At 44.8% G+C, this 27478-nt stretch overlaps 1 protein-coding gene across 1 annotated transcript in view; it reads left to right on the forward strand.

Moving 5' to 3' along the window:
• Positions 1-27478, forward strand: part of ELAPOR1 (endosome-lysosome associated apoptosis and autophagy regulator 1) — a 168160-nt gene that overhangs the window by 135727 nt on the left and 4955 nt on the right. Inside the window, exons 18-20 of the mRNA XM_075264364.1 lie at positions 4084-4185; positions 11143-11269; positions 19750-19928. Coding sequence (XP_075120465.1) covers positions 4084-4185; positions 11143-11269; positions 19750-19928 — 408 coding nt within the window. The remainder of the gene's footprint in view (positions 1-4083; positions 4186-11142; positions 11270-19749; positions 19929-27478) is intronic.

Here is a 27478-nt window from a genome sequence, read left to right on the forward strand (position 1 = left end):
TACCAATGAGATATGAGGCCCTGGATTGTTGACAGTGGTGAACAATGCCTCTCTGCTGCCTAAGGTGAACTATAGAAAGGCACCCCCTATCAAAAAATCTGAGTTTTTAAATTACTAGCTTCACACAATAAGTGTACACTTATAAAAAAAAAAAAAAAAATGCACTGCAGCTTTCAGGCAAATACTGCCCGAAATTTTTGCACCTGGAAGTTGCAGTATGCTTGGGATCTCAATGCAACTCCTTTCACCAACATTAGTTAAGGAGTTCCAGGGTGACTTGGCAATCTGTATGCGTGGCAGGGCTCCACTAATTACATTATTAGGCCACACCCTAATTTGCAGATGAAAAATACTCTTATTTGGTGACACACAGTTTAATACTGCCTTTACTGACCCCATGATATTGGCTTTTACTGCCTTTATATAACATTCAGATGAGCAAAATTGTTCTGTTTGAACAAGGTTCAACCCTTACTTTCCAAAAGTTTCAGGCTTGGTCTGAACCTTTTGGGATTCATCAACCATAAAACACTAATATACTTCCCAGAGAAAGTGCCAAACTCACCTTGCCTCATGAGGTAGCCGCAAATATTTTTTTCAATGATTCCCACTTCTTTTCAGTCTGGCCTCTGTTATTGTATTCAGGGTGCACTACACAGTACACCCCAATACTGAAGAGTGTTGGGACATAACTTACAGCACCCTCTGGAGGAACAAGCGGAGAACAGAGTGGACAGGAGCAGGTTAGTAAAACATCAGTTTCTACCTGTTGGAATAATCCAATAGCTAGCAGTCAATTAGATGCCACTCCTCCGTCTGTAACAGGAGGTGCCACCTGAGGGCCTCATTTTGCCACATGGCAAGTATGCCCCTGATTGTAGAGGTAAGATCTCTTGAGGTGTAAACTGTTAGCAGAGGTTGATACTACGGTCCACGTTCTTTCTCAAATTTCCTTGGACATTTCCTGTGTTTAAAAAAGATCTTCTCGTAAGTAACTACTTCATGGTCAAATGGAATTGTTCAATCAAATAATACTTCCAGGAGAGTGAGAAATTCACCCCGGAAGTCACAAATTACCAGGCATGCCCAAATCATATGCATAAAGAAGTCTGCAGTGGCAACAAGCATTTCTGGGATCGTGGGGAGGGAATTTGGTGCATTTTGAACAATTGTATCTGTATTGTGCATTGCAGAGGAAACACATCCGGTTTCTTTGCAGACATCTTGTAATATCAATAGGTATCGAGTAGTGAGCATCTGCGTAGCTAAAGAGGTGTTCCAGGTTGAAGTTGCACCAGGGCTGTGTCTCAATGTATCCATATAGGCATTGATGGCTAAGGCAGTGTGCCAAACCTGTTGTGTATTTCTATAGATAGGCAATAGAGATAAGTACGGTGCATTAGATTTTTTGCACTATTGGATAGAATAGGAGGACTCTTAGATGATCAGCCAAATAAGATTCAGGTTAGCAGGGTGACACAAGGGACTGAAATAATTGAGTTGTCCTGCAATGTAATATAAGTTTATATCTGCTCTGGCTTTCGGCTCATAGACTATAATGGGGTCCGTGTGCTTTCCGCACGGTGTACATGCAGACAGAAAAGTACTTCATGATCTACTTTCATGTCCGCATGATTCGTGCATGCAGCACACAGAGAGCACACGGACCCCATTATAGTCTATGGGGTCCATGTGCTTTCACTGTACACCGCTTGCCAATGCGATTGGTATTCTGTTCATGGGGGTCCCCAAGCATCTACCTGAGTGGTTCCTCACAGTACATACAGTTAGGGCCAGAAATATTTGGACAGTGACACAAGTTTTGTTATTTTAGCTGTTTACTAAAACATGTTCAGAAATACAATTATATATATAATATGGGCTGAAAGTGCACACTCCCAGCTGCAATATGAGAGTTTCCACATCCAAATCGGAGAAAGGGTTTAGAAATCATAGCTCTGTAATGCATAGCCTCCTCTTTTTCAAGGGACCAAAAGTAATTGGACAATGGACTCTAAGGGCTTCAATTAACTCTGAAGGCGTCTCCCTCGTAAACCTGTAATCAATGAAGTAGTTAAAAGGTCTGGGGTTGATTCCAGGTGTGTGGTTTTGCATTTGGAAGCTGTTACTGTGACCAGACAACATGCGGTCAAAGGAACTCTAAATTGAGGTGAAGCAGAACATCCTGAGGCTGAAAAAAAAGAAAAAATCCATCAGAGAGATAGCAGACATGCTTGGAGTAGCAAAATCAACAGTCGGGTACATTCTAAGAAAAAAGGAATTGACTGGTGAGCTTGGGAACTCAAAAAGGCCTGGGCGTCCACAGATGACAACAGTGGTGGATGATCGCCGCATACTTTCTTTGGTCAAGAAGAACCTGTTCACAACATCAACTGAAGTCCAGAACACTCTCAGTGAAGTAGGTGTTATCTGTCTCTAAGTCAACAGTAAAGAGAAGACTCCATGAAAGTAAATAAAAAGGGTTCACATCTAGATGCAAACCATTCATCAATTCCAAAAATAGACAGGCCAGAGTTAAATTTGCTGAAAAACACCTCAAGAAGCCAGCTCAGTTCTGGAAAAGTATTCTATGGACAGATGAGACAAAGATCGACCTGTACCAGAATGATGGGAAGAAAAAAGTTTGGAGAAGAAAGGGAACGGCACATGATCCAAGGCACACCACATCCTCTGTAAAACATGGTGGAGGCAACGTGATGGCATGGGCATGCATGGCTTTCAATGGCACTGGGTCACTTGTGTTTATTGATGACATAACAGCAGACAAGAGTAGCCGGATGAATTCTGAAGTGTACCGGGATATACTTTCAGCCCAGATTCAGCAAAATGCTGCCAAGTTCTTCGGACGGCGCTTCATAGTACAGATGGACAATGACCCCAAGCATACAGCCAAAGCTACCCAGGAGTTCATGAGTGCAAAAAAGTGGAACATTCTGCAATGGCCAAGTCAATCACCAGATCTTAACCCAATTGAGCATGCATTTCACTTGCTCAAATCCAGACTTAAGACGGAAAGACCCACAAACAAGCAAGACCTGAAGGCTGCGGCTGTAAAGCCCTGGCAAAGCATTAAGAAGGAGGAAACCCAGCGTTTGGTGATGTCCATGGGTTCCAGTCTTAAGGCAGTGATTGCCTCCAAAGGATTCGCAACAAAATATTGAAAATAAAAATATTTTGTTTGGGTTATGTTTATTTGTCCAATTACTTTTGAGCTCCTAAAATGTGGAGTGTTTGTAAAGAAATTTGTACAATTCCTACATTTTCTATCAGATATTTTTGTTCAACCCTTCAAATTAAATGTTACAATCTTCACTTGAATTCTGTTGTAGAGGTTTCATTTCAAATCCAATGTGGTGGCATGCAGAGCCCAACTCGCGAAAATTGTGTCACTGTCCAAATATTTCTGGCCCTAACTGTATACTCTCTCTAAAAAAAAAAAAAAAAAAAAAAAAAAGAAAATGCTGCTCCAGTAGTTCCTTCCTAGGATAAAGCACATGAAAAAAACCCAAAAAAAAACATTTAATGCACTGTGCATCTTTATGGGCTCTCCCGGCCTCAGATGTGACTCCGGGCCATGTGATGTCAGATAGAGGCTGGAATACTCATGAAGAGAATGAGGGGTACCACTGGACACTTAGGAAAGGTGAGAATTACTGGTAAGTAAAAACAACAAATAATCCTAGTGCTGCAGAAGTTTGGCCACTACCTATTTAATTATTCCAAAACGTATTAGCCAATGTATTACTTACTGATGCCTGCCCTGTTGCATCTGGCCTTCACTTCTGCCTTATAGGCAAGGAAGAACGCTGCTGGGCCCTCTGGAGGTAGAAATGGAGGCCAGACTGGACAGGAATTGGGATCTGTGAGTAAAATTTGAGCCACTACCTTTTGGAATAATCCAATAGGTAGCAGCCAGTTAAAAAATTAATACAGCTCCACAGTTTAAGCCTGTTATGGCAGGTGCCATGACAGTGGACAGTGGACTGTTGTTTTTTTTTTTTTTTTCGAGTACTTGATATAAAGTTATTTTGGTATGTATAGATCACTTTCTTTATCTTGCAGGTCCAAAGAAGTTACTCAGTCCTGTCCTTATGGGCGCACTACTGCAATCCGGCTACGCTGTAATCCACACAAGACTGGTGTAGGCACTGTCTCTGTACCAAGGTATGTCATTCTCTACAGAATAGATTTTATGGTCTTTAAGAGTTGTATAAGAACATTAAACCAATAAATTTAGAAAATTGGGTAAAAATGTGGGGGTCGGCCACAGCTTTATTAAACAATGTGAACATATCAGCAGAACCCTGCTACCCCATGACGAACTGTAAGGCGCGTCACCAGAATGCCCCGCCACCGCTTGCGGTGTGCATGTATGAGATGTTCAGCGGGTGACACGCCTCTCCTCTTCAGATGCCAAAAGGGGGGAGGGGACAAGGTCCTGCCAATATGCCATTGGAACATGGTGTAACCCTACACCGGGGTCCGACCCCCCCCCCCCCCCTCCAAGAGCATAAACAAAGCCCTCTCAATACCGTCCTGAACACCGTATAGGAAGATATCCAAACCAATGTCCGTCAAATGAACACCATCCCTACAGAGCAAACCCCTATTATCCCCTTCCAGCTGCCTGTGTCGTACCACCACTCCACCATGGGACCGCACATGCCGAGAAACGCGTAAATTAAGCAGCCGTCTAGCTCTTTCAAGGGCAGCTGGGTTGCGGGCATCACACCAACAAGCTCTAGGGACAACCTTTGACCAAACCACAACTAAATCAGTGAAAAAAGCAGGAAAACAGTCAAAGTCGGAACAAATCAAAGAAATCAACTCGGACAAGTGAACCACACCCAAATCATTGCCTCTGGCATGTAGCACCAGCACCACTGGGGCCTGGGAGGCTCCACCGATCGACACAACTTGCGGGAACACCTGGAGCCAGCTCAATCCGCGAACTCCATGCCACCGTAGCTCAGCATTCTCGAAACCCAGCTGTAAACCACCGGGCCGGACCGCAGCATGCCGTGCCACCCAATATATGTATGAATGGCCAATAACCCAAACAATCTGGTACATGCCTAAAGAGATTGAAAACAAAAGAACAACATATTAGAAAGCGAAAAAACAGCCTACCAACCCACCCATCGCATAGGGCTTTTTTTTTTTTTAATTTATGAAATATGTATTCTAACTAACAACGAACCCAGACAAGAAAACCGAAAACACTAAACCGTGAGGAGGCCCTGCCGAACATAACGCCGGTAACAGCTTGACCACCATCTACCAATACGTTTAACCTCATCCTCAATGAGGCTGACCGCAGTAGCAGCCCCGATGCGGAAGGAGTGGGTCCCAAACTCGGCGGGGGAAACCCCTGTGGCAACAAGGCAACGTTTAAATAAGGGTTCAAACTGAAACCTCGTAAAAAAGGAGCCGTCGCTGTGGACCAAGAACTGACTAAAGGAAGCACAGGTGGCCGCAAAACGACGCACCTTTGCAACTGGGCACAGGGGGCCCTCCAGGCGGGTGATGGACAACTACATACCTTCACCATAAACATCAGTCTTGAAACGCTTGACCATGACCCTGAGGGAGTCCTGAAGGATAACAATATCAACCGAAGCCAAACCACCTCGAGCCCGGCAAGATGGAGCAACCAACTCACGCACACGCAACGCACCGAAAAAGGCCAAAACAAAAGTGCAACCCAAAAGCTCAGACTCATAACTCAAGGAGCAAGCAGATACTGCAATGTCAACCAAACGCCTCAGAAGGAAAAAGGAAATGGGCCTGCGAAAGTCAACCGGTCGCGCGGCCTTTTTCCAACCTCTCAAAATCAACTGGAAGAGGAATTCTTTGGTAATATCCGGGAAACCCAACAATTTCAGCCCAAACGCAATACTTGACACCCTTCTAGCTGCGCTCGCCGCTGAAATGCCCTCCGATTGCAAACAAGCAAGGTAGGCATAAGTCAAATCTCTGCAACACTCGGCGTCCAACAACCTTTTAGGTAGGCCGAAAGACAACCACTCACACCATGCCTTACCATGAGCCGACCACGTCGCCGCCGTAACCGAATCCCACAACAGAGGAGTCAAGATTGACGAACCATGTCCCATAGCGAAGGAGGGCACGGGCAGCCCTCCAAATCCGCCCTCGGGTGCAGATCTCTGAAGCGACCCCACTGAAAACGAGAGAGCATCAGCAACTACGTTATCAACTGGAAGGTGGCGAGCCTTAAAAGCAATATTATATTGCAAGCACCTAAGAATGAGGCGCCTCAACAAAGACAAAACAGGTAATGAACTAGAAGACAGACAGTTAATGGCAGACACAGCACTCTCATTATCACACCAAAACAAAACACGTTTGTTTGCCATAGCAGTGCCCCACAACTACAGGGCGACCACAATAGGAAAAAAACTCTAGCAAAGTAAGGTTGCGTGTGAAGCTAGCGGCCGACCAGCTCTGGGGCCACGGGGCTGCTGACCAATGCACTCCAAAAACAGCCCCGTAGCCAGCAGAGCCGGCCGCATCCATTAAGAGCTGGAGGTCCAAATTACACATCTCTCCCTCAGGGAAACAAGAAATGCCTGAGTAATCCAATAAAAAGGATTTCCACACCTTCAGGTCATCCCGCAAGACACTAGTTATCTGGACATAATGATGTGGCAAGCGAACTCCAGAAGTGGCCATGGAAAAATCCTACAAGCAAAGGTCAATTGTCCTAGCAGCAACTGCAACCGAGACAATTGAACCTTCTTGGCCGACAAACAGAAGTCCACGTCCGCACGGAGCCGCGATAACTTATCCTGCGGGAGCTGAAGTAGCATGTGCTCAGAATCAATACAAATACCTAGGAAAGAGAGAGACATAACCGGACCCTCAGTCTTCTCACGGGCAAGAGAGACCCCGAAATAACCTGCAAAGAAACGGAAAGTGTTTAGCAAATAGTCACATATGTGGGAACCGGCGGGGCCCACGAAAAGGATATCATCTAAGTAGTAAATGACCGATGGGGAACTCGATTCCTGCTGGACTACCCACTCCAAAAACGTACTAAACAATTCAAAATAACGGCAAGAAATCGAGCACCCCATGGGCAAACACATGTCATAATAAAATGAACCCCCAAACTGGCAACCCAGGAGATGGTAACAATCGGGATGTACCGGCAGAAGGCGGAAAGCAGACTCGATGTCCGACTTTGCTAACAGCACACCCTGACCCGCTTCCACCACCAAAGACACAGCTCTGTCAAAGTAAACATATGACACCACAGTTTCCTCCTTTGGGATCATTCAAGGACTCGTCCGGAGAGAAGGAAAGATGATGGATCAGTCTGAACTTTCCCGCCTCCTTTTTGGGGACCAGATCAAGAGGAGACACTCTGAAGTTAGGAAAGGGGGGTTTGGTAAAGGGTCCAGCGATTTGACCCAACTCAACTTCCTTATCAATTTTTTCTTGAGCAACATCAACTACATCCTTCTGAACTGAATGTACATTATCAACCAAAATATCAGAAGAACCAGGAACATGTGGAATTTAAAAAACATCTGTAAAACCTTTAAGGAGCAGGTCTGCTTCCTGTCTCCTGGGGTACCGATCGAGCCAAGGGCGCATCCTTACCGCACTCACTGGCGTCCTCGGGTTTACCTGAACTATACTTAGCCGTTCTACCCCTCTTGGCGCAACGTAGTGCCAAATTGGCTCCCCTGCATGTGGAGTACTCATGCTTAAACCGACATGACGCAAAGAAGCGACAGTGCCCCTCATTAAACATCCAGCAGGCTCCAGGCCTGCGGGTGGCCGCTGAGGGAGAAGCTGCTCCCCCAGCAGCCGCGAATGGAAAGGGGGGTCTGACTGCTTCGGCATGAGCATGAGCTGTATCCATATGTCGGTAGTCTTGGAAGCCCAACCGACTTCCGGCTGGAGCGCTAGCCTCCGCCAGAACTTCTCATCATACTTCCACCAAGCAGTTCCGCCATATAGCTTGTGAGCGGAAAAAATAGTCTCTAAATAAACGAATAATTCAGCTGACATTTCTGGATTAGACTGACACAAAATACATGAAAAAATTGAGAAAGCCTGAAGCCAGTTAGAAAAGGTCTTTGCCACCTTTGGCAACTGCATCACCCCTACCAAAACCCCTTTCTTTATCAACTGTAACCTGGTCAGAAGAGAATAACAGCCAAATATCTACATATTCCCCATTAATGATTTTATCCTTTAGCTCCGCCAGGGGAGTGACACCACAAAATAAGTATCTCTATATCTGAACCCAGAGGGAGGGGGAACTGGCTCAGGCCACGGCAAAACCGCCCCTGGGGTAGAGAGTGACTGCGCCCTACCCTCCATCTGAGTGACCATGGCCTTCAAAACATCTAACACGTTGCCACTCGAAGATGGCAGATGAGAAGACCAGTCCTGCGAACAGGCTAACTCACCCGATGGAATCACCGATGGTTGTGCCGGGACGACCAGGGGAGGAGGCAGCGGAGCTGGCACTGGAGCTGGTACTGGAACCGCAACAGCAGGCACAGCTGGAGCGAAATGGACAGACCCAGATTCCCTTCTCACGCTCCCCCTCTAGGTATTCCTGCTGTAACGCGACCACCGTGACCTGTGAGAAAGGAACGGGACTCCGACTGCTCCAGATCGGGGCCTCAGGAGCGTCTCCCCCTGCGAGACCGCGAACCGTAGCAACTACGCCTGCTGCGGGATCTAGACCTACTGCGGGACCTAATGGAGCGAGTGACTGACTGCGGGACTAAAAGAAGCGGCTTCCACCCCAGAGCTCCTGTAGGAGCGGACGCTAGCATCCCGGGCATGACTGGACGACGATAACTGACGCCGCTCTGGCAGGACATGAGGAGTACCAGGTGTATAATCCAACTAAAAAAAATCCTCCTTATTCTCCTGGATGACACTGGGAGAAGCCCCAGCGTCACCCAACGCAACTACAGCCTGTGCAGGTGGCCCGTCTTGGGGGACTACGGCAGCCACAATGTTAGGGGAAAGGGCAACAGTATCAGCCCTAGCTGCTGCAGGAGCAGCAGATACCCTCCCAAACCACCTAACCAACCTGCCAGGGGGTGGGGTGGGGGTGGCATAACTGCCTGTGAAGCCGCAATATTTCTGGGCCTGACTAGGGCAGGGGACTGGGCAGACTGGGAGGCCACCATAGGGGGGGCACTCCCTGACCCAGAAACCACAGAGCCGACCACTCCGCCATCCAGAGGGCCACTAGGGACCACTGACGGTGAGATTGTCAGCAAAGTAGGCAGAATGGCTGCCAGGGGCGAAGCCACGCCCCTCGCAGCCTGTGCAGCCTGAGATGTCAAAGCAGGCCGGCGTCCACGAGGCCTAGCACCGGCACTGCTGGAAACCGAGGAAGCATGCCGCCCAGTACGAGCAGGAGCCTGGGTGGTGCGGGACACAGACCGAGTGGCCCCACGTGCCGGAGCCCTGCTCCTGGCACTAGGAGCCGCACTGGGGAACAGCCGCTCAGGAGGCCTCGCCGCCCTTGTAGCAAGCAGGGACGCCAGCCAGGCCATCCCCTCCTCACTTACTCTTTGTTGCAGTAGCTTCATGAGTTGCTGCCACTGGGTATCTTCGGCCATTGGAGTGGGGGGAGAGCAGCTGCACCGACGCGAAGACCTGTGATGTCGGCGCTGGCAGGGATCCGAAAGGAAGTCCCCACCCAGCGCCGACGGCTATGTAACCTCTGTAGGCGCACCACGCTCAGTCAAGAGCTGGCCGGCTTACGCAGCCGCCTGGCTCACAGATGATTAATTTTGCCTGAAAATACCTACAATGGGGGGAAAAAGTATTTAGTCAGCCACCAATTGTGTGAGTTCTTCCACTTAAAAAGATGAGAGGCATATAATTGACATCTTAGGTAGACCCCAAATGAGAAAACAAATCCAGAAAATCACGTTGTCTGATTTGGAAAGAATTTACTTGCAAGTTTAAGCGCAGCATCCAACTGTTTGCATAATAAATGTAAAGACAAAGTTCTGTTTGTAATTTTACCTAGACATATTCAAGTACGTCTAGCAATTGTAGCAACATTGCATTACATGTAAGCTATTTGTGAAAAGGAAAGTTATTCTAGTATCTCCTAATATACTTTCTGTATCAGTTCCTTACAGTTTTCAAGATGTTTGCTTGTTTTCATTCACTAGGGGCCGTCATTGTTTATTTTTAGTTGGTGAAAATCTGTCCCTAGTACACCATGTGATGGGCAATGGGAGTAAACTATTAAAGAATGCAACTTATCCCGTATCCACAAGCACTGGCACCAATTTTGTGAATGGGGTGGTGTGAATGGAACGGCAATTGCACTCCATTAATTTTTTGGGGACTGCTGGAGATAGTTATGTGGTGTACTTCAGCTACCTCCGGCAAGCACAAAAGCAAGCACTAGGTCACAAAATCAGACTCCATTCAGTGGTGTGGAGTGGATATCCAGAAACAGTCTAGTTTCCAGCATTTGAATAAGTTTCAGACTGTTCATTGTGAACCCAGTAAAAATGCACTTCGGCTTACAGTAGTAGAGTAGTAGCAGTTGCCAACACGTTTCAGGCAGCACCCCATCCAAAATGGTGTAGTTGGTACACAGGCACAACATACCACATTTTTTCTGTAAGGTGTGGGTCTTGGCTGTCATACATCCACGGATCTGGAACTTACCTTTTATTTTGTGTATAGGGAATAACTTGCATTTGTGATCAAATCCTATTACAACATTTCAACTGAATTCCCGTAAATGTTGAATAACTTTTCAGCACAGTTTGATGGATATCTGAATATTTCGTTTAAGCATAGGCTACCTTGGAGCTAAGTGAACATCATAAGCTTAAGAGAACAGGTCTAGCAGTAGCCGTTGCTACTGGGCCCTGAACCATGAGGAGACCATAAAGGTCCCTCTTCCGCATAAAATATACCACTGTTGTATATAGCACAAGATACAGTAGGTAGGGGCCCTATCACAGATCGAAGTAATTCCCTTGGAAGTAGGGGGTTAGTAACCAATAGTATTTTAAAATCCTGCTGCTGCAATCTTAGGCAATACTAATTAGACTGAAATAATGAGACTTAATATTATTTTTTTTGTTGCAGCAATTGCTCTGAAGGAACCTGTGATGGCTGTGCATTTCATTTTCTGTGGGAGGCTCAACAGGCATGTCCTCTCTGTACTGCCCATGACTTTCAGATTATCACAAGTGTGTGCCAGCATGGTATCCAGGTATTTAAAAAAAATAAAAATAAATAATAATAAAAATTATCTTAAAGGCATTTTCTAGTCTTTCTAGTCCTACAAAACTGATGGCCTATCCTTAGGAATTCAACTTTTCAATCACAGGTTCTGTATGTAAACTGGGGAAGGGGGGATGTTGAATGCCATGATTGTTGTGTCAAGCAAAATTTTTGGATGGAGGAAAAGCTGTGTATATCACATTATATTATATATAGTGGTTATCCAACTTTCTAATATTGATGGCCTATCCTAAAGATTGGCACAGATGTAAAAGAAACAGAAGATGACTGAAAATATGACAAGGTCCATCTAGTCTGCCCTTATATGATTACCATTTTATGTTATTTTATGTTATAAGTTCTCTTACTGGTGATCTCCAACTATATTATCTGGAAATTTGTCCAAGCCTCAGCTAATATTAAAAGATGACTGAAGCTTCATTGCTCATTCCCCATATGATATGTAGGGTCGGGTTTAGCTGACCAGTAGACTTCAGTGGGATATGTCAATGGTAGATTAAAAAATACTTTTACCCCTTCCCACTGCAGCCATTTTTTTACTCCCCTTCTTTCAAAATCCTGGCAAATAACCTTCATATATGTAACAGATTTCACCAATATTATAGCAATCTCAACGATTCCAACTAAATGCTCCTGTTCAGGAACTTATAGAATACTTAAAGGGGTTGTCCCACGTCGCATACTCACCAGTCTTCGTTTCTTTGAAATCTTCTGTCTTCCGGCTTTGTTTCGTCATTGGTGGGCGGGGTCACATATGCAAAGCCAAGCAGCGAGATGCCGCCGGCCCTGCGTGCGCGCTCATAGACCAGTCTAGCCTTCACAATGCAAATACAGACCCGACAGGGTGCCGGGTCTGTATTCTCATTGTGAAGGCTAGACTGGTGTATGAGCGTGCACGCAGGGCCGGCGGCATCTCGCCGCTTGGCTTTGCATATGTGACCCCGGAGCGGAATAACAGCATCGCTTCTGCCGCTGCTGGCTTCATGCAGGGCAGAAGCATAGCAATGTTGCTGGCTTCACCTGTGCCGGCGTAACAGTCCCGAGCATCCGCCTCTCTATTACAGCGGATGCTGGGGACAGTTAGACGCTGGCAAAGGTGAAGACAGCAACATCGCTATGCTTCTGCCCTGCATGAAGCCAGCAGCGGCAGAAGAGATGCTGTTCCGCTCCTCCCCCCCGGAATAGCAGCATCACTTCTGCCGCTGCTTGCTTCATGCACGGCAGAAGCATAGCGATGTTGCTGGCTTCACCTGTACTGGCGTCTAACACTGCATTGGAGGCCCCTTCCCCAAAGGGTAAACTACCCCCCCCCCCCTCCAGGCTCGCTCCCGTGCACTTAGCCCCTCCTCCCTCCCCCCTGAGAGCAAGCAGATACATCACTTGACTCAGGAGCAGCTAGGTCAGGTCTGTGGCCACAAAAAAAATGAATAAAGTAAGATAGTGGACAAACAAAGCCGTTTTGCTGAAGCAATGTATTTAGGAAAAGTCTTACATTCACATTAACAAGCAGTATAGATAGGATCCTTGTGACGGGACAACCCCTTTAACAGAAGTTCCTTTCCCTACTTTGACTGAAAAATTCAAAGATTTCCTAAACTCACCCCTTTCACTGGAAAAGTTGTCTGACGCCCTGTCTGCTATCACCAGAGGTTAACCCTTGTCCCAAATCTCCTCTTTCATATGACACAAAGCAAGTTTGTATGTTTTATAATGTCTAAGATATAACTGTTTGAAGTGACCCTACCCTCATTTTCTCTACATTTTATAGCCCCTGCTCCCATACACAGTAATATTCAATGAGAGGCAGAAACAACTTTCAATACAGAAGCAGTGAAAGAGTGAAAAAATGCAAGATTTCACAGAACTTATTCCTTTCATATTGGGGCAGTTGAGGTCCAAACTAAATCTTTCAACCTTGCAATACACAAAGAAAATAGGGGGATAGCCTTCCTCAATTTCCATTTATACTACTTAGCAGGCCAACTCTGTTACCTGAGGTCCTTAGTATTACTATATCCTCTATTGGCCCTAGATATTTAGCACGCTATCTAGAAACTCAATCTGTGGCCAGTCCTAGAAAATCTTCAGCTATATAGAAGAGAAATATTACCTATTCATAGACTGGCAAGACAAGCCTGGCAACAAGCTAAACGAATAGTGACTTACACTGCCGAGAGCCCACTGTGGCATAACCAGGCTTAATAGAACTTTTTTCCCTTCTGATGCCCAGATTTGGGAACAAAATGAGATTCTTTACTTAGATTTGTAGGATAATTTAAATCAGACACGCGCTGGCCGCTCAATTCCTGTAATCAAACTTCTGCATCTCTAACTAACTTCTTATTGTTATACTCAGATTGTAAGGTCCATGAGGCTGATTTCAGGTCCATATGCTCTTTTAATACATTTTAATGTCTCTCACTTAGAAGCACCTGCTTTAGAGAGACAGACACCTTCTTTCGCGATCTTATCCATAAAAGATATCTGTAAATTCTGGAATCGGCACACTGTGTCTCCAATTCCACTAATAATGAAAGGATCCAGGTTTATATGTTACACAAAAGTTATTTGACTCCTGCCAGTTTGCCTGCCGCACCCCAAATGTCTCTGATGTTCCATCACATACTCAGTCTTCTGACATACAGTGTTGGCCAAAAGTATTGGCACCCCTGCAAATCTGTCAGATAATACTCAGTTTCTTCCAGAAAATGATTGCAAGCACAAACTCTTTGGTAATAATATCTTCTTTTATTTTGCTTGCAATGAAAAAACACGTAAGAGAATGGAAAAAAAAGTCAAATCATTGATCATTTTACACAAAACTCCAAAAATGGGCCGGACAAAAGTGTTGGCCCCCTCAGCCTAATACTTGGTAGCACAACCTTTAGACAAAATAACTGCGAACAACCGCTTCCGGTAACCATCAATGAGTTTCTTACAATGCTCTGCTGGAATTTTAGACCATTCTTATTTGGCAAACTGCTCCAGGTCCCTGAGATTTGAAGGGTGCCTTCTCCAAACTGCCATTTTGAGATCTCTCCACAGGTGTTCTATGGGATTCAGGTCTGGACTGCTTTTTCTCAAACCATTTTCTAGTGCTTTTTGAAGTGTGTTTTGGGTCACTGTCCTGCTGGAAGACCTATGACCTCTGAGGGAGATCCAGCTTTCTCACACTGGGCCCTACATTATGCTGTAAAATTTGTTGGTAGTCTTCAGACTTCATAATGCCATGCACACAGTCAAGCAGTCCAGTGCCAGAGGCAGCAAAGCAACTCCAAAACATCAGGGAACCTCCGCCATGTTTGACTGTAGGGACCTTTGAAGGCCTCTTTTTTTTTTTTTTTCCTGTAAACTCTGTGTTGATGGCTTTTCCCAAAAAGCTCTACTTTTGTCTCATCTGACCAGAGAACATTCTTCCAAAACGTTTTTGGCTTTCTCAGGTAAGTTTTGACAAACTCTAGCCTGGCTTTTTTTATGTCTCTGGGTAAGAAGTGGGGTCTTCCTGGGTATCCTACCATACAGTCCCTTTTCATTCAGACGCTGACTGATAGTACGGGTTGACACTTTTGTACCCTCAGACTGCAGGACAGCTTGAACTTGTTTGGATGTTAGTCGAGATTCTTTATCCACCATCCGCACAATCTTGCGTTGAAATCTCTCATCAATTTTTCTTTTCCGACCACATCTAGGGAGGTTAGCCACAGTGCCATGGGCTTTAATCTTCTTGATGACACTGCGCACGGTAGACACAGTAACATTCAGGTCTTTGTAGATGGACTTGTAGCCTTGAGATTGCTTATGCTTCCTCTCAATTTTGCTTCTCAAGTCCTCAGACAGTTCTTTGGTCTCCTTTCTTTTCTCCATGCTCAATGTGGTACACAGAAGGACACAGGACAGAGGTTGAGTCAACTTTAATCCATTTCAACTAGCGGCAAGTGTGATTTAGTTATTGCCACCACCTGTTAGGTGCTTCAGGTAAGTAACAGGTGCTGTTAATTACACAAATTAGAGAAGCATCACATGATTTTTCAAACAGTGCCAATACTTTTGTCCACCTCCTTTTTTATGTTTGGTGTGGAATTATATCCAATTTGGCATTTTGACAATTCTTTTTGTGGTTTTCCATTGAAGACAAATTAAATGAAGATAATAATACCAAAGAATTTGTGATTGCAATCATTTTCTGGAAGAAAATGAGTATTATCTGGCAGAATTGCAGGGGTGCAAATACTTTTGGCCAACACTGTATGATATCAAAATGTCCTATTGTAAAACATATTTGGAAAGTGGTAGTGGGTCGCCTGAAATGCTGAACATATTAATTCCTTTCGCCCCTGAGATATGTCTGTTTGGTATTTTTGACAATGAGGTATGTATGAGGTTACATCACATCAGAATTTTTTTACATGAGACTTTTTTTTTTTTGGCTAGAAAAACCATTGCATTGTGATGGATGGCTCCCCGCCCACCCTCCCTATGCATGTGTAGGAACTCTGCCATATAACCAACAGGTGTACAAGGAAAAAGGCTGCCCTTAGACATTTCAAAAGGTTTGGGGCCTATGGTATAACTCACTATCAACATTGTACACTGCCAATTCAGCCCTTAGCTCACTTATTGTTTAGGTTTGTTTGAGGGCACTTGCCAGGAGCATTCAGGACCTCTACTAAACTTTGGATCTCTGTATTATCCTTAATTTTGTAATTTTTTTTTTTTTTTTTAAATGTAGATTGTGAGCCCCACAGAGCTCACAATGTACATTTTTCCCTATCAGTATGTCTTTTTTGGAATATGGGATGGAAATCCATGCAAACACAGGGAGAACATACAAACTCCTTGCAGATGGTTTTATGCCCTTGGTGGGATTTGAACACCAGGACTCCAGCGCTGCAAGGCTGCAGTGCTAACCACTGAGCCACCGTGTGGCCCCCAGTTTTGTAATATTTATTGCATACAACATTATATTGTTTAGTTAGGAGTAAGATATCCTACTAATATTATAAAGGTGAAAGTTTGTGTGTTTGGATGTTTGTTCCTCAATCACGCAAAACATAGTTCATAGGCAGGATTGAAAGGCTACTTTTCGGAACAATCATGCACATACGTTCTTGGCAGGAGCCACAGAAAACCAGAACTCATAGCAGCAGGTCTGCAATCCCACACACTTCTTAGCATAGCAAGCCACAAACTCCCTATTGCCTTCTCCGGGCTAGCTCCTAACCCCAGGCAATAACATTTACATATACTTTCATACTTCCCTGCTCATGTTAAGGTTACTCCAGCGGCCTACCTCTTCCTTGCTCTGGACCCGGCATCTTTGCCAAACACCAGCGCAATCGGGATCTGCAACACCGCCCGGCCTGCCACAGCAACTACACTGTATTTGCAGGCGCATGCGCACATTGCCGGCGTACACAACATCTGCCGGGAAGCCACCACTTTGCTACTGTAGCCTAGGCTGCAGCGCCGGAAGTCATCAGCAGCCCACAACAGTCCCCGATGCCGCACTCAGCTTACTGGTCTTGCGCCTTCTTGACTCTCCAGCTTAGCTATGGTGAGCATGCCATGTCATTCAGCAGCGGGACAGTGCATGTGCTGGCCAGGGAGTTAGGGGATTTTGCGGAGGGTGCTAAACAGGTTTTTTTTTTTTTTTGGGGTGGGGGGGGCCGACAGCTGGGGGCCATAGGAAGGGGAGGGGGTGTCAGCAGAAAAAGGGGGGTGGGGAGGTTGACCCGGGGTGCCGCGGCAGAGAGAGGGGCGTGAAGGGGCATGAGCGCGAGGGACGAGGGTGGCTGCGGGGAGCCAGGAGCAGACGGTAGGTAAAAAGCCTGCAGGGACAGGAGAGGAACAAATGAGACAGGGGCACGCAGGAGTGGATGTGGCGGGACACGGTGGATCATAACCAACGGCGAATCCCGAAATATCGGCGGCTCAGCGTCAACTCCAACCCGCAGACGAAGTCGCGGGCAGATGCTAGTTTTCTTATATCCATTAGCCTCTTTTATACAATTCATGCCATTTTTTGGACTCACCAGCCTCAGCCTGCCTTTGAGACACCTGGCTATGGACTATTGGATCATTCTATGCTCTTCCTTAATTCTTTCATGTGTTGCACAATGTATGGTCATGGGATGGACGCTCATGCACAGCTTGTTACAGTCACAGCATAGTAATCAGATGTGTCTTATAAAGAGCTGTTCGTCTATGTCCATCACAAGACCATGGACTGATCTAACGGAAGTAAATTACATCAAGCAAACAACTAGAAAACAGAAATAGATACAAAGTACTGTATATGTGAAAATTGCATAACTTTTCATTATACTTTCCCTTTAAATAAATCAAGATATGGTGTAATTTGTTTAATCAGATCACTTTTTATTAAGTAAAAATAAATTTTACTTCATACAGACATCAAACAGAAAAAAAAGCAAAAGCATAAACAAAATCACAATACAAACAAACATTCTCCTACCCCTATTGCAATATTGTAGCACACAGAAGATCAGCTTGGGTGATGTAGAAGATGGGAAATATATAACAACCATTCATTGATAAGATATCTCATAGTGCAAATATGAATTGACAACCAGTGCCTCCTTTCCCCTAGAATTCTAGACAGTTTGTATCAGTCGTATGAGATATGACCCCTCCAAAGAAATTCCTTCAAATATGTGTAAATAGCAGATTTTGAATGCCCCCAAACAGATTCAAACTTTGCCTTGCCCTTCGTTTGATATAGTCAAAACTTTTCAGTGTATCATTTTATATAGAGATGTCTAAGGCCCAAAATACCCTTCACTTCCCAATCTGAAAACCCAGTCAAGATCTGTAGCTCTGGCAATTTAGAGTTTCTCCATATGTTGGTATAAATAGTAAAAACCTCAATTGTTTCACCTGTTCCCATACCCTGTAGATCAGGGATAATGGTGGGGTCATATATGGGGGCCTTCCTCTAGTCCCTGGTTCCTACAAGTATTTAGGCTGTCATAGTCTGGGAAAGGAGAGTGTCAGAATGACCTAGAGCTTCAAATTGTCCCCAGCCTCTACAGTGTTGTAGCTGGGAGGAAGAAATATAGCCACAGATTGGGAACACTAGGCCTTCCGGATCCTTAGCCTTCTGCAGGGTCTCCAACCTGATATGAGCATATTTCTTTTTTCAGATCAGGTCTCTAAACATACTATGAACCTGATAAAAATATTTCTTGGGAATCCAGATAGAGAATTATGAATATTGTATAATGCTTGAGGCATCGACACTATTTTGGTCAAGTTGGATCCACCTGCCCTATTCAAGAGGAGCTTACACTAGGCCATGATATTCAGCTGAAAACACTGATGGAGGAGAAGCACATTCAGTTCTATGTAGTCCCACACTTGGGTTGATACAACAATGTCTAAATATTTACAAGCCTGCAAAACCTTTAATCTGGGTATGTTCACTTGGCATATTCTCTGGGAGAACGTCCAAGGGTAACAAAACCGACTTGTCCTAATTAATTGTTAATCCTGAGAATCTCCCAAATTCAGTACTAATTGTCATCACTGGATAGAGTGCGGTAGTTACAACTTCCAAGAACAGCAATAGATCATTGGCAAAGAGAACCACCAACTCCTCAATGGGACTACATCTAAACCTTACGAGGTCCAGAGTAGCTCAAAGTCTACATGCCAATGGTTCTATAGCCAGGGCAAATAGAAAGTGGGAAGGTACAGAGTCCCCCTTTCAAAATCAAAGAACTCTGGTAAACCTCCATTAGCCCTGATATTTGCCCTTGGGTCGGTATATAGGAACTGAACCCATGTCAGAAACAGGTGTCCAAAACCCATAGCATATAGGACCTCCCAAATGTATCTCCACTCAACACTGTCAAATGCCTTGACAGCATCAAGTGAGAACACATCCCTGCTACCCCTCACCCCATCATTCAATTTCATGTTCTGAAACAGTGTAGATTTATTGCTGTATATTGGTCTGTCATATACACTTGTACCTTTGTACCATTTATAATCTGTGACATTATACCTTGCTGCAGCCATGCCTGGGAGCATGGTGGGACTTATACCGTGATAAAAAAAAAATTAACACTTTTTATTGCTTTTTTTTGCCTACTTAGTAAAATACTTATGTATATTTAAAAAAAAAAATGTGTATGTCATTATTATAATTTTTTGTTATGGATTTTGGTATATCCATATAGGTTCATTGTTTGTTTATTTGGGATCTTCTGATTAATATATTGTTTGATGATTTCTTGGTGAATTGTAGGGTAACTAATCTATAATCTTAGATTATTATGTGGACCTATAGGCTGGTTGGGACCAGACCAAGGCCCTACCAGGAAATGACTCTACTCTCCTATGGGCCAGTCAGAGCCTAAAAGCAAGTAGTGACTCCTGTCCTGTATAAGATTACACAACATCTACCTATTCTTTTCTCTGTTTCAGAAAACAACTGCTATGTGGCATACACCAAAAATGTGTGCTGGAGGTATTGATCTTCCACCTCAAACTATTAGTATCTGCAAAACTTCCGATTTCTGGCTGAAGGTTGGAGTGATTGGTGGTATTTGTTCTGCATTGGGGCTCACAGTGCTCACTGGTTACTTTTGGAAGAAAAATCAATAGTAAGTGTTCATAAAATGTTCATAACCATTTTATATGTGTAATCGATCACCTAGCTAGTTTGACTTTATAAAAATTTGTGAAAGAATGTGTTGTTCTAGAGAGCTCACTGAGTGTTTGAATTCAGGACCCTGTGCAAGCCAGTCAAGTTCTATCACACCAAACTGTCTAAATCATACATTTATAGGCCTTGCTTTGTACAGTGGGGCACTGTCATTCTGGAACATAAAAGAGCCTTCCTAAAACTGTTCACAAACTTAGTAACATACAATTGTCCAACATGTCCTGCGGTAGTTGTGGCCTTGGGCAATAGTTGCATATTTCTCACTCTTTTTCATAAACGGGTGTTTACAGTAAAACATCTCACCCATACAATAGTAAAAGAGCAACATTTGCAAACATTTGCTTTCAGAATTCCATGATCCTTGTTCAAGTCTTTGTAATCCTTTGTAGCAATGATCTGTATACATAGTCTTTTGAAGCAATTATTTTTGCACATAGTCCTTTTTCGTGGGTAACAGAATTGGTGCTGGTCAGGAGGGAGCACTTACATAAGTAGTCAAAGTACTATGACACATGGACTGCACTTTGGTGGACAGCATCGAGGTTGTAATAATGTAAGTAAGGCATAACCCTAATATACTTTTACCTACTTAAGGTATTAACATAACATAGGGGTTGGTTTGGCCACCTTACATTCTTACATTTAGGCTGCCCTTAATAGGAATTAAGAGGACGTAGTCATCCCATAAAAACAACTCCATAACATTTTCCCTTCTCTACCAAACTTTACAATTGACATACATTCAGGCAGGTAACATTCTGGCATTCGCAAGACCCATACTTGTCTATCAGACTTGAAGATAGAGAAGCATGATTCCACACTCCACAAAACATATTTCCACACCTCCAAAATCCAATGTCTGTGCTCTTTACATCACTCCATTCAACACTTGGTATTATACTGTGTAATGTGAGGCTGAGGTCTCAAGTTGCAGAAAAATGACTTTTGGAAAAAAAATGAGTCAAATTGATTTGTATATTGCTGTATCAGAAGCATTTACAGCACAGCTTCAGACTACTGTCAGTACAAACACATTGTGATTGATAGACAAACACAAACTAGCACATAATTGTAAAGTGGAATGAAAATGATACATAGTTTTCTAAATTTTAATCAAATAAAAATCTGAAAAGTGTGACGTGCAATAGTATTCAGCCCCCTGTACTCTTATACCCAGGGGTGAACCTGGGCTTTCTGCCACCTGAAGCGGCGTTAGAAAGCCGCCCCCCGGAGGAGGGGCGGAGCTGAGGGGGTGGGGTCGTAAGAAAAGGCGGGGCCGAGCGGAAGGGGGCGGGTTTGAACGGAAAGGGGCGTGGTCGAGCGGAACGAGCGGCGTTCGCAGGCAGGGAGAGGACCTGCTCTCTGCCTGAGTGTGAGGGGCAGCAGCTGGAGCTGCGCTGTGTCCAGCAGGGCCGCCCCAATACACCGCTCGCTTCCCGTGTCGGACTGTTTGTCCTGGACTGGCTTAGGTCAGCAAAAATGCCGCCCTCCCGAGGCCCTGGCATAGCGCCGCCTGAAGCGGTTGCTTCAGGTCGCCTTATGGGAGGTGCGGCGCTGCTTATACCCCTAAATAAAATCCAATGCAATCAATTGCTTTCAGAGGTCACTTAATTAGTTAATATAGTCCAGCTGTGTGTAATTTAGTCTCAGTATACATACACCTGTTCTGTGAAGGCCTTAGTGGTTTGTTAAAGAAAACTAATGAACAAACAGCATCATGAGGACCAAAGAACTCATCACACAGGTCAGAGATAGAGTTCTGGAGAAATTTAAAGCAGGGTTAGGATATAAAGCATATGACAAGCTGTGAGCATCCCAAGGAGTAGTGTTCATTCCATAATCCAAAAATGGAATAAGTGTTCTAATACTGCAGACCTACCAAGACATGGCTGTCCACCTAAACTAACCGATCGAGCAAGGAGAGCACTGGTTAGAGAAGTAGTCAAGAGACCCATGGTCACTCTGAAGATGCTGTAAAAATCCACAGCTCAGATGGGAGAATCTGTCCTACAACAACAAGTCTTGCACTAAACAAATCTAGCTTTTATAAGAAGAGCTGTTTGCAATTTACCACAAGCCATATAGGAGGACACAGCAAACATGTGGAAAATGCTGCTCTCGGCAGATCAAACCAAAGTTGAACTTTTTGGCCTAAGGGTGCATTCACACTACGTAACGCCAGCGTGTATCACAGCCGTACACGCCATCGTTACAGCAGCGCTGCCGAACACTTCCCATTGATTTCTATGGGAGCCGGCATGCGAGCGCTCCCCATAGAAATGAATGGGCTGCTTCTTTCACTGCGAGCAGTCCCATTGAAATGAATGGGAAGTGCCGGCGTGTACGGCTCGGCGTGAGCAGAGCTTGCTGTATACGCCGGCACTTCCCATTCACTTCAATGGGACTGCTCGCAGTGAAAGAAGCAGCCCATTCATTTCTATGGGGAGCACTCGCATGCCGGCTCCCATAGAAATGAATGGGAAGTGTTCGGCAGCTCTGTCGTAGTGCCGGCATGTACGGCTGTGATACACGCTGGCGTTACGTAGTGTGAATGCCCCCTAAAGCAAAGTGCTATGTGTGGCGGAAAAGTAACACTGCTCATCTCCCTGATCTCACCATCCCCACTGTGAAACATGGTGGTGGCTGCATCGTGATGTGGGGATGCTTTTCTTCAGCAGCCATAGGGAAGATGGTCAGAGTTGATGTTAAGTTGGATCCAGATAAATACATGGCAATCCTAGAAGAAAACTTGTTGGAGGCTGCAAAAGACTTGAAACTGGAAAGGAAATTTACCTTCCAGCAAGACAATGACCCTAAACATACAGCCAGGGCTATAGTGGAGTGGTTTAAATCAAAGAATATTCATGTTTTAAAATGGCCCAGTAAATCCAGACCTAAATCCCATTGAGCATCGGTGGCAAAATATGAAAATTGGATGGAGAGTGTCTGTGAACAGTAATCTGGCTGAGCTTGAGCTATTTTGCAAAGAAGAATTAGCAAAAATCTCAGTCTCTAGATTCACAAAGCTGGTAGAGACAGACCCCAAAAGACTTGCAGATGTAATTGCAGTGAAAGGTGGCTGTACAAAGTATTGATATTGGGGTCTGAATACTTTTGCACATCACACTTTTCAGATTTGATTAAAATTTTGAAAACCATGTATCATTTTCATCAGACGCAAACTAAAGACAAATCTTTTCAGACAGGCCTATCACAATTCCTAATTTAAACCCTTCTGTCCCATAATTAGAATCCCTAAAACGAATTCTTCTCTGTTCCCGCTCCCACATTACCACACACGATATGATGCCGTTTCATACTAACTTTATATATCCGGCCACAGGAAAGATGAGCAGCTTTTCCACTGGTGAATCCTTCAAATTACAGTATCATTTAGACTGCACTTCCACCTGTGTTATCTACGTACTGGAGTGCCCATGTGTCCTCCAGTACGTGGGAAGGACCACCAGACAGCTTAATGAACAGCTTAATAAACACCTGTCAAATGTTGTAAATGGTTTTGAAAAACATAGCGCGTCGCGTCACGCGGCAAGGTACCATAATAAAGATTTCAGTGGTTTCCGGGTGACATATCGACTAGATATGTAACCCTGGGGTTACAGACAGAATATCTACCCTAAACAAAAGGGAGATGTTCTGTATCTTTAAGTTAAATACTAGAGATGAGCGAACAGTGAAATATTCAAGATTCGATATTCGTTTCGAACAGCCCCTCAATATTCGACTATTCGAATGAATATCAAAACCCATTATAGTCTATGGGGAAAAATGCTTCGTTTCAGTGGAAGCCACACTTCGACTCAGCAGAGCCACCAAGTCCACTATGACACCCCAGGAACTGATGCCAACACCCTGGAATGCAACTGGGACAGCAGGGGAAGCATGCCTGGGGGCATCTAACATGCCCAAGTACCTGTATTACGCCACTATCTCGTCAGGATCCCTGTCAGCTTACGATATGTGGGAGCTGACTTTTTCCCATAGGAATGCATTGACTAGCATTGATTGGCCGAATGCCATACAGAGTACAGCATTCGGCCAATCACCGCTCTGGATTTACTATTAATCCAGCGGTGTAAGTAGGAATGGCGGGGGCCCCATGGCGAACTTCTTTTTTTTTTTATGTAGATTGTGAGCCCCTTATAGGGATCACATTGTACATTTTTTTTTCCTATTAGTATGTCTTTGTAGAATAAGAGGAAATCCATGCAAACACGGGTAGAACATACAAACTCCTTGCAGATGTTGTTCCTGGCGGGATTCAAACCCAGGACTCCAGTGCTGTAAGGCTGCAGTGTTAACCACTGAGCCACCCCACGGCAAACTTTTGACATGGGGGCCCCCCTGACCGATACCCGCCGAAGACCCCAACCGACCCCCACCCCCACATACCTGCACTCTCTATTATGCCCCATAGTGGTTCCTGCACACAGTATTATGCCCTATAGTGGTTCCTGCACACAATATTATGCCCCATAGTGGCCCCTGCACACAGTATTATGCCCCATAGTGGCCCCTACACACAGTATTGTACCCCACAGTGGCCCCTGCACAAAGTATTATGCCCCATAGTGGCCCCTGCATGCAGTATTATGCTCCATAGTGGCCCCTGCACACAATATTATGCCCCATAGTGGCCCCTGCACACTGTAATGTGGCCCCTGCACACAATATTATGCCCCATAGTGGCCCCATGCACACACTACTATACTCCATAGAAAAAACACTGTTACTTACCTCTCCCTGGCTCCGCTGCACTCCTCGGTGGTGTCGGCCATCTTCAATGACGTCCAGGACGTCACATGACCCGGAATGCAGGCCACGGCCATGTGATGTCATGGACGTCACAGAAGTAGACCTGAAGCCTGCCTGGAGCCCAGAGAGGTAAGTAAAACTTTTTTATGTTCCCTGACGCGGGGCCCCTAATGTCCCGGGCCCTGTAGCAGCTGCTAGCACTGCTACCCTGGTAGTTACGCCACTGTAGTCATCCTATTACATCTCTTATCAGTATCAGATGAGTACTAAAAGGTCATAATACTAAGGACTGTTTTTTAAAATGCTGCCCAAAAAAACGACTATCTATTGAGCAAAATCATCCAAAAGCTAAGAATGCAAAATTGTGTCAAAGAGCTGAGACAAGTGAACAACGTGACTTGCAGCTTGAAATGTTTTATTTGTTTGTGTAAGGGGCATAAATTTTCATTTTTGAGGAAAAAAAAAAAAATACCGGTAGTTAAAAAATAGTTTTAATAGTTTATACTACATATGTATTGAATATATAAAATCAATAAAAATGTTGAAATTAAAAAAAGTTGTTCACATCAATGTTACGACAAATTAGTATGCTGAAGCTGCACACGTGTTGTCCGATATACACTTTCCCTATATATCGGGAGGACACTATGTGCAGCTTCAGCATCAGCTAATGGGGGCCCGTGTGTGTTGATGCAGATGCATTGGTCAGGTGCTCGATTGGGGGCCCCTGACAAATTTATCTGCATTAGTACAATGAGGACTTAACAGTCGGGGCTCGGGGTCCACCGGGGGAGTCACCGATTCCCCGATGGGCCAGTCCGACCCTGTCACTTACTATCTTAGCCATTGTCTTCCTGCAGACCTGACCTCCATCTTTACCACCAGTATATACCATCCATATCAGTCCCTCTCTTCTTCCCTATCCCATGTACAGCTGTCACACACTTTTCTTTCACACTCTTTAATCACCCTTTTACTTCTTTTAGCAGTGAAACCAAACATAAGCACCCACATAAATCATTGAACCACCTTCTGTCTCTGTCCATTTTGCTCCTCCTAGCTGATGGGGACATATCTCCTTACCTGGCCCTCCTTCCTTCAGTAACTCTTCTTCTTGCACACATAGAAGGCCTACAAACCTCATCAATATTTACCGTGTTCCTTCTCCTCATCTCTCCCCTGTCTCTTTTAACTGCTCTCTCTGGAACACCCGCTCAGTGTGTAACAAACTAGAATACATTAATGACTTATTCCTTAGTAAATCCCTCAGCCTGCTCACCCATACTGAAACTTGGATCCAGCAGGCAGATACGGCCTACCCTGCTGCTCTGTCTCATGGTGGCCTACAATTCTCACGTACACAGGCCTGACAACAGGTGTGGTGGTGGGGTAGACTTACTTTTGTCGCCACAGTGCATTTTTCAGTCCATTTCACCGGTACCCTCCCTCACATTCCCCTCATTTGAATTACATGCTATCAGACTTTTCCGCCCACTCTCCTTATGTGTAGCCGTGATCTACCGTCCATCTGGCTCACCCTACCAATTTTTGGACCACTCTGCTTCTTGGCCTCCCCACTTTTTATCCAGTGAAATTCCTACCCTCATCATGGGTGACTTTAACATACCTGTTGACACCCCCTGTCTCCCCAGCTGCCTCACAGTTCCTCTCAATAACCACCTCTTTTGGTCTTTCACAATGTTCTTCTTTCGCCACACAAGTAGATGGCAACACGATTGATCTAGTCTTCCATCGTCTCCTCACAGTTTCTAGATTTACTAACTCTTCTCTGCCGCTCTCTGATCATAACCTTCTATCTCTCACCATCAGTGCTCTTTCCCCTTCACAAGATACACCTACCGAACACACATATAGGAATTTGCGTGCTATCGAAACCCAGCACCTCTCAAATACTTTACAGTCCTCTCTGTCCCCATCTATTCAATCTCCTATCCCAATCTGGCCACCAGTCACTATAATGAAACCCTTAAAAATGCATTGGATGAGGTGGCTCCCTCCTCCACTCATAAAGTCCCACATAGGAGGCAGCAACCCTGGCACACGTCACAGAAACGTTTTCTTCAGCGGTGCTCTAGGTGTGCCGAATGTCTGTGGAGAAAATCACGTTCACCTGCAGATTCCTTCCACTTCAAATTTATGCTTACAACATATAGTTCTGCCCTTTACCTCGCCAAACAAGACTATTTCACCACCCTCATCTCTTCTCTCTCCAGCAACTCTTAAAGGCTTTTTGAAACTTTTCAATCCTTACTCACACCCAAGGTGCAGACGCCATTCACAGACCTTAGTGCTGATGACCTTGCCACTTATTTCCATGATAAAATTGATAAGATCCGTCAGGAAATAACTGGCCAATCCCCAGGTGGCATTGATTCCCACACCTACCATAGTACTGATCCTCTCACCAACCGCACTTCAGACTGTCCATTCTCATCTTTTGAACCTGTTACAGAAGAGAAAGTCTCTCATCTACTTTCTTCATCTTGCCATACCACCTGCAGTAGTGACCCCTTCCCCTCACACCTTCTCCAATCTCTGTCGCCTTCTGTCATGACTTACCTTACTAAAATATTTAACCACTCTCTTCTTGAATTTTCCCATCCTCTTTCAAGCATGCTGTTATAACCCCGCTATCCTGTGCTGCTAACTATTGACCAGTCTCTAACCTCCCCTTCAGCTCTAATATCTTGG

Source organism: Leptodactylus fuscus, chromosome 2, assembly GCF_031893055.1.
Source record: "Leptodactylus fuscus isolate aLepFus1 chromosome 2, aLepFus1.hap2, whole genome shotgun sequence".
Lineage (NCBI taxonomy): Eukaryota > Metazoa > Chordata > Amphibia > Anura > Leptodactylidae > Leptodactylus > Leptodactylus fuscus.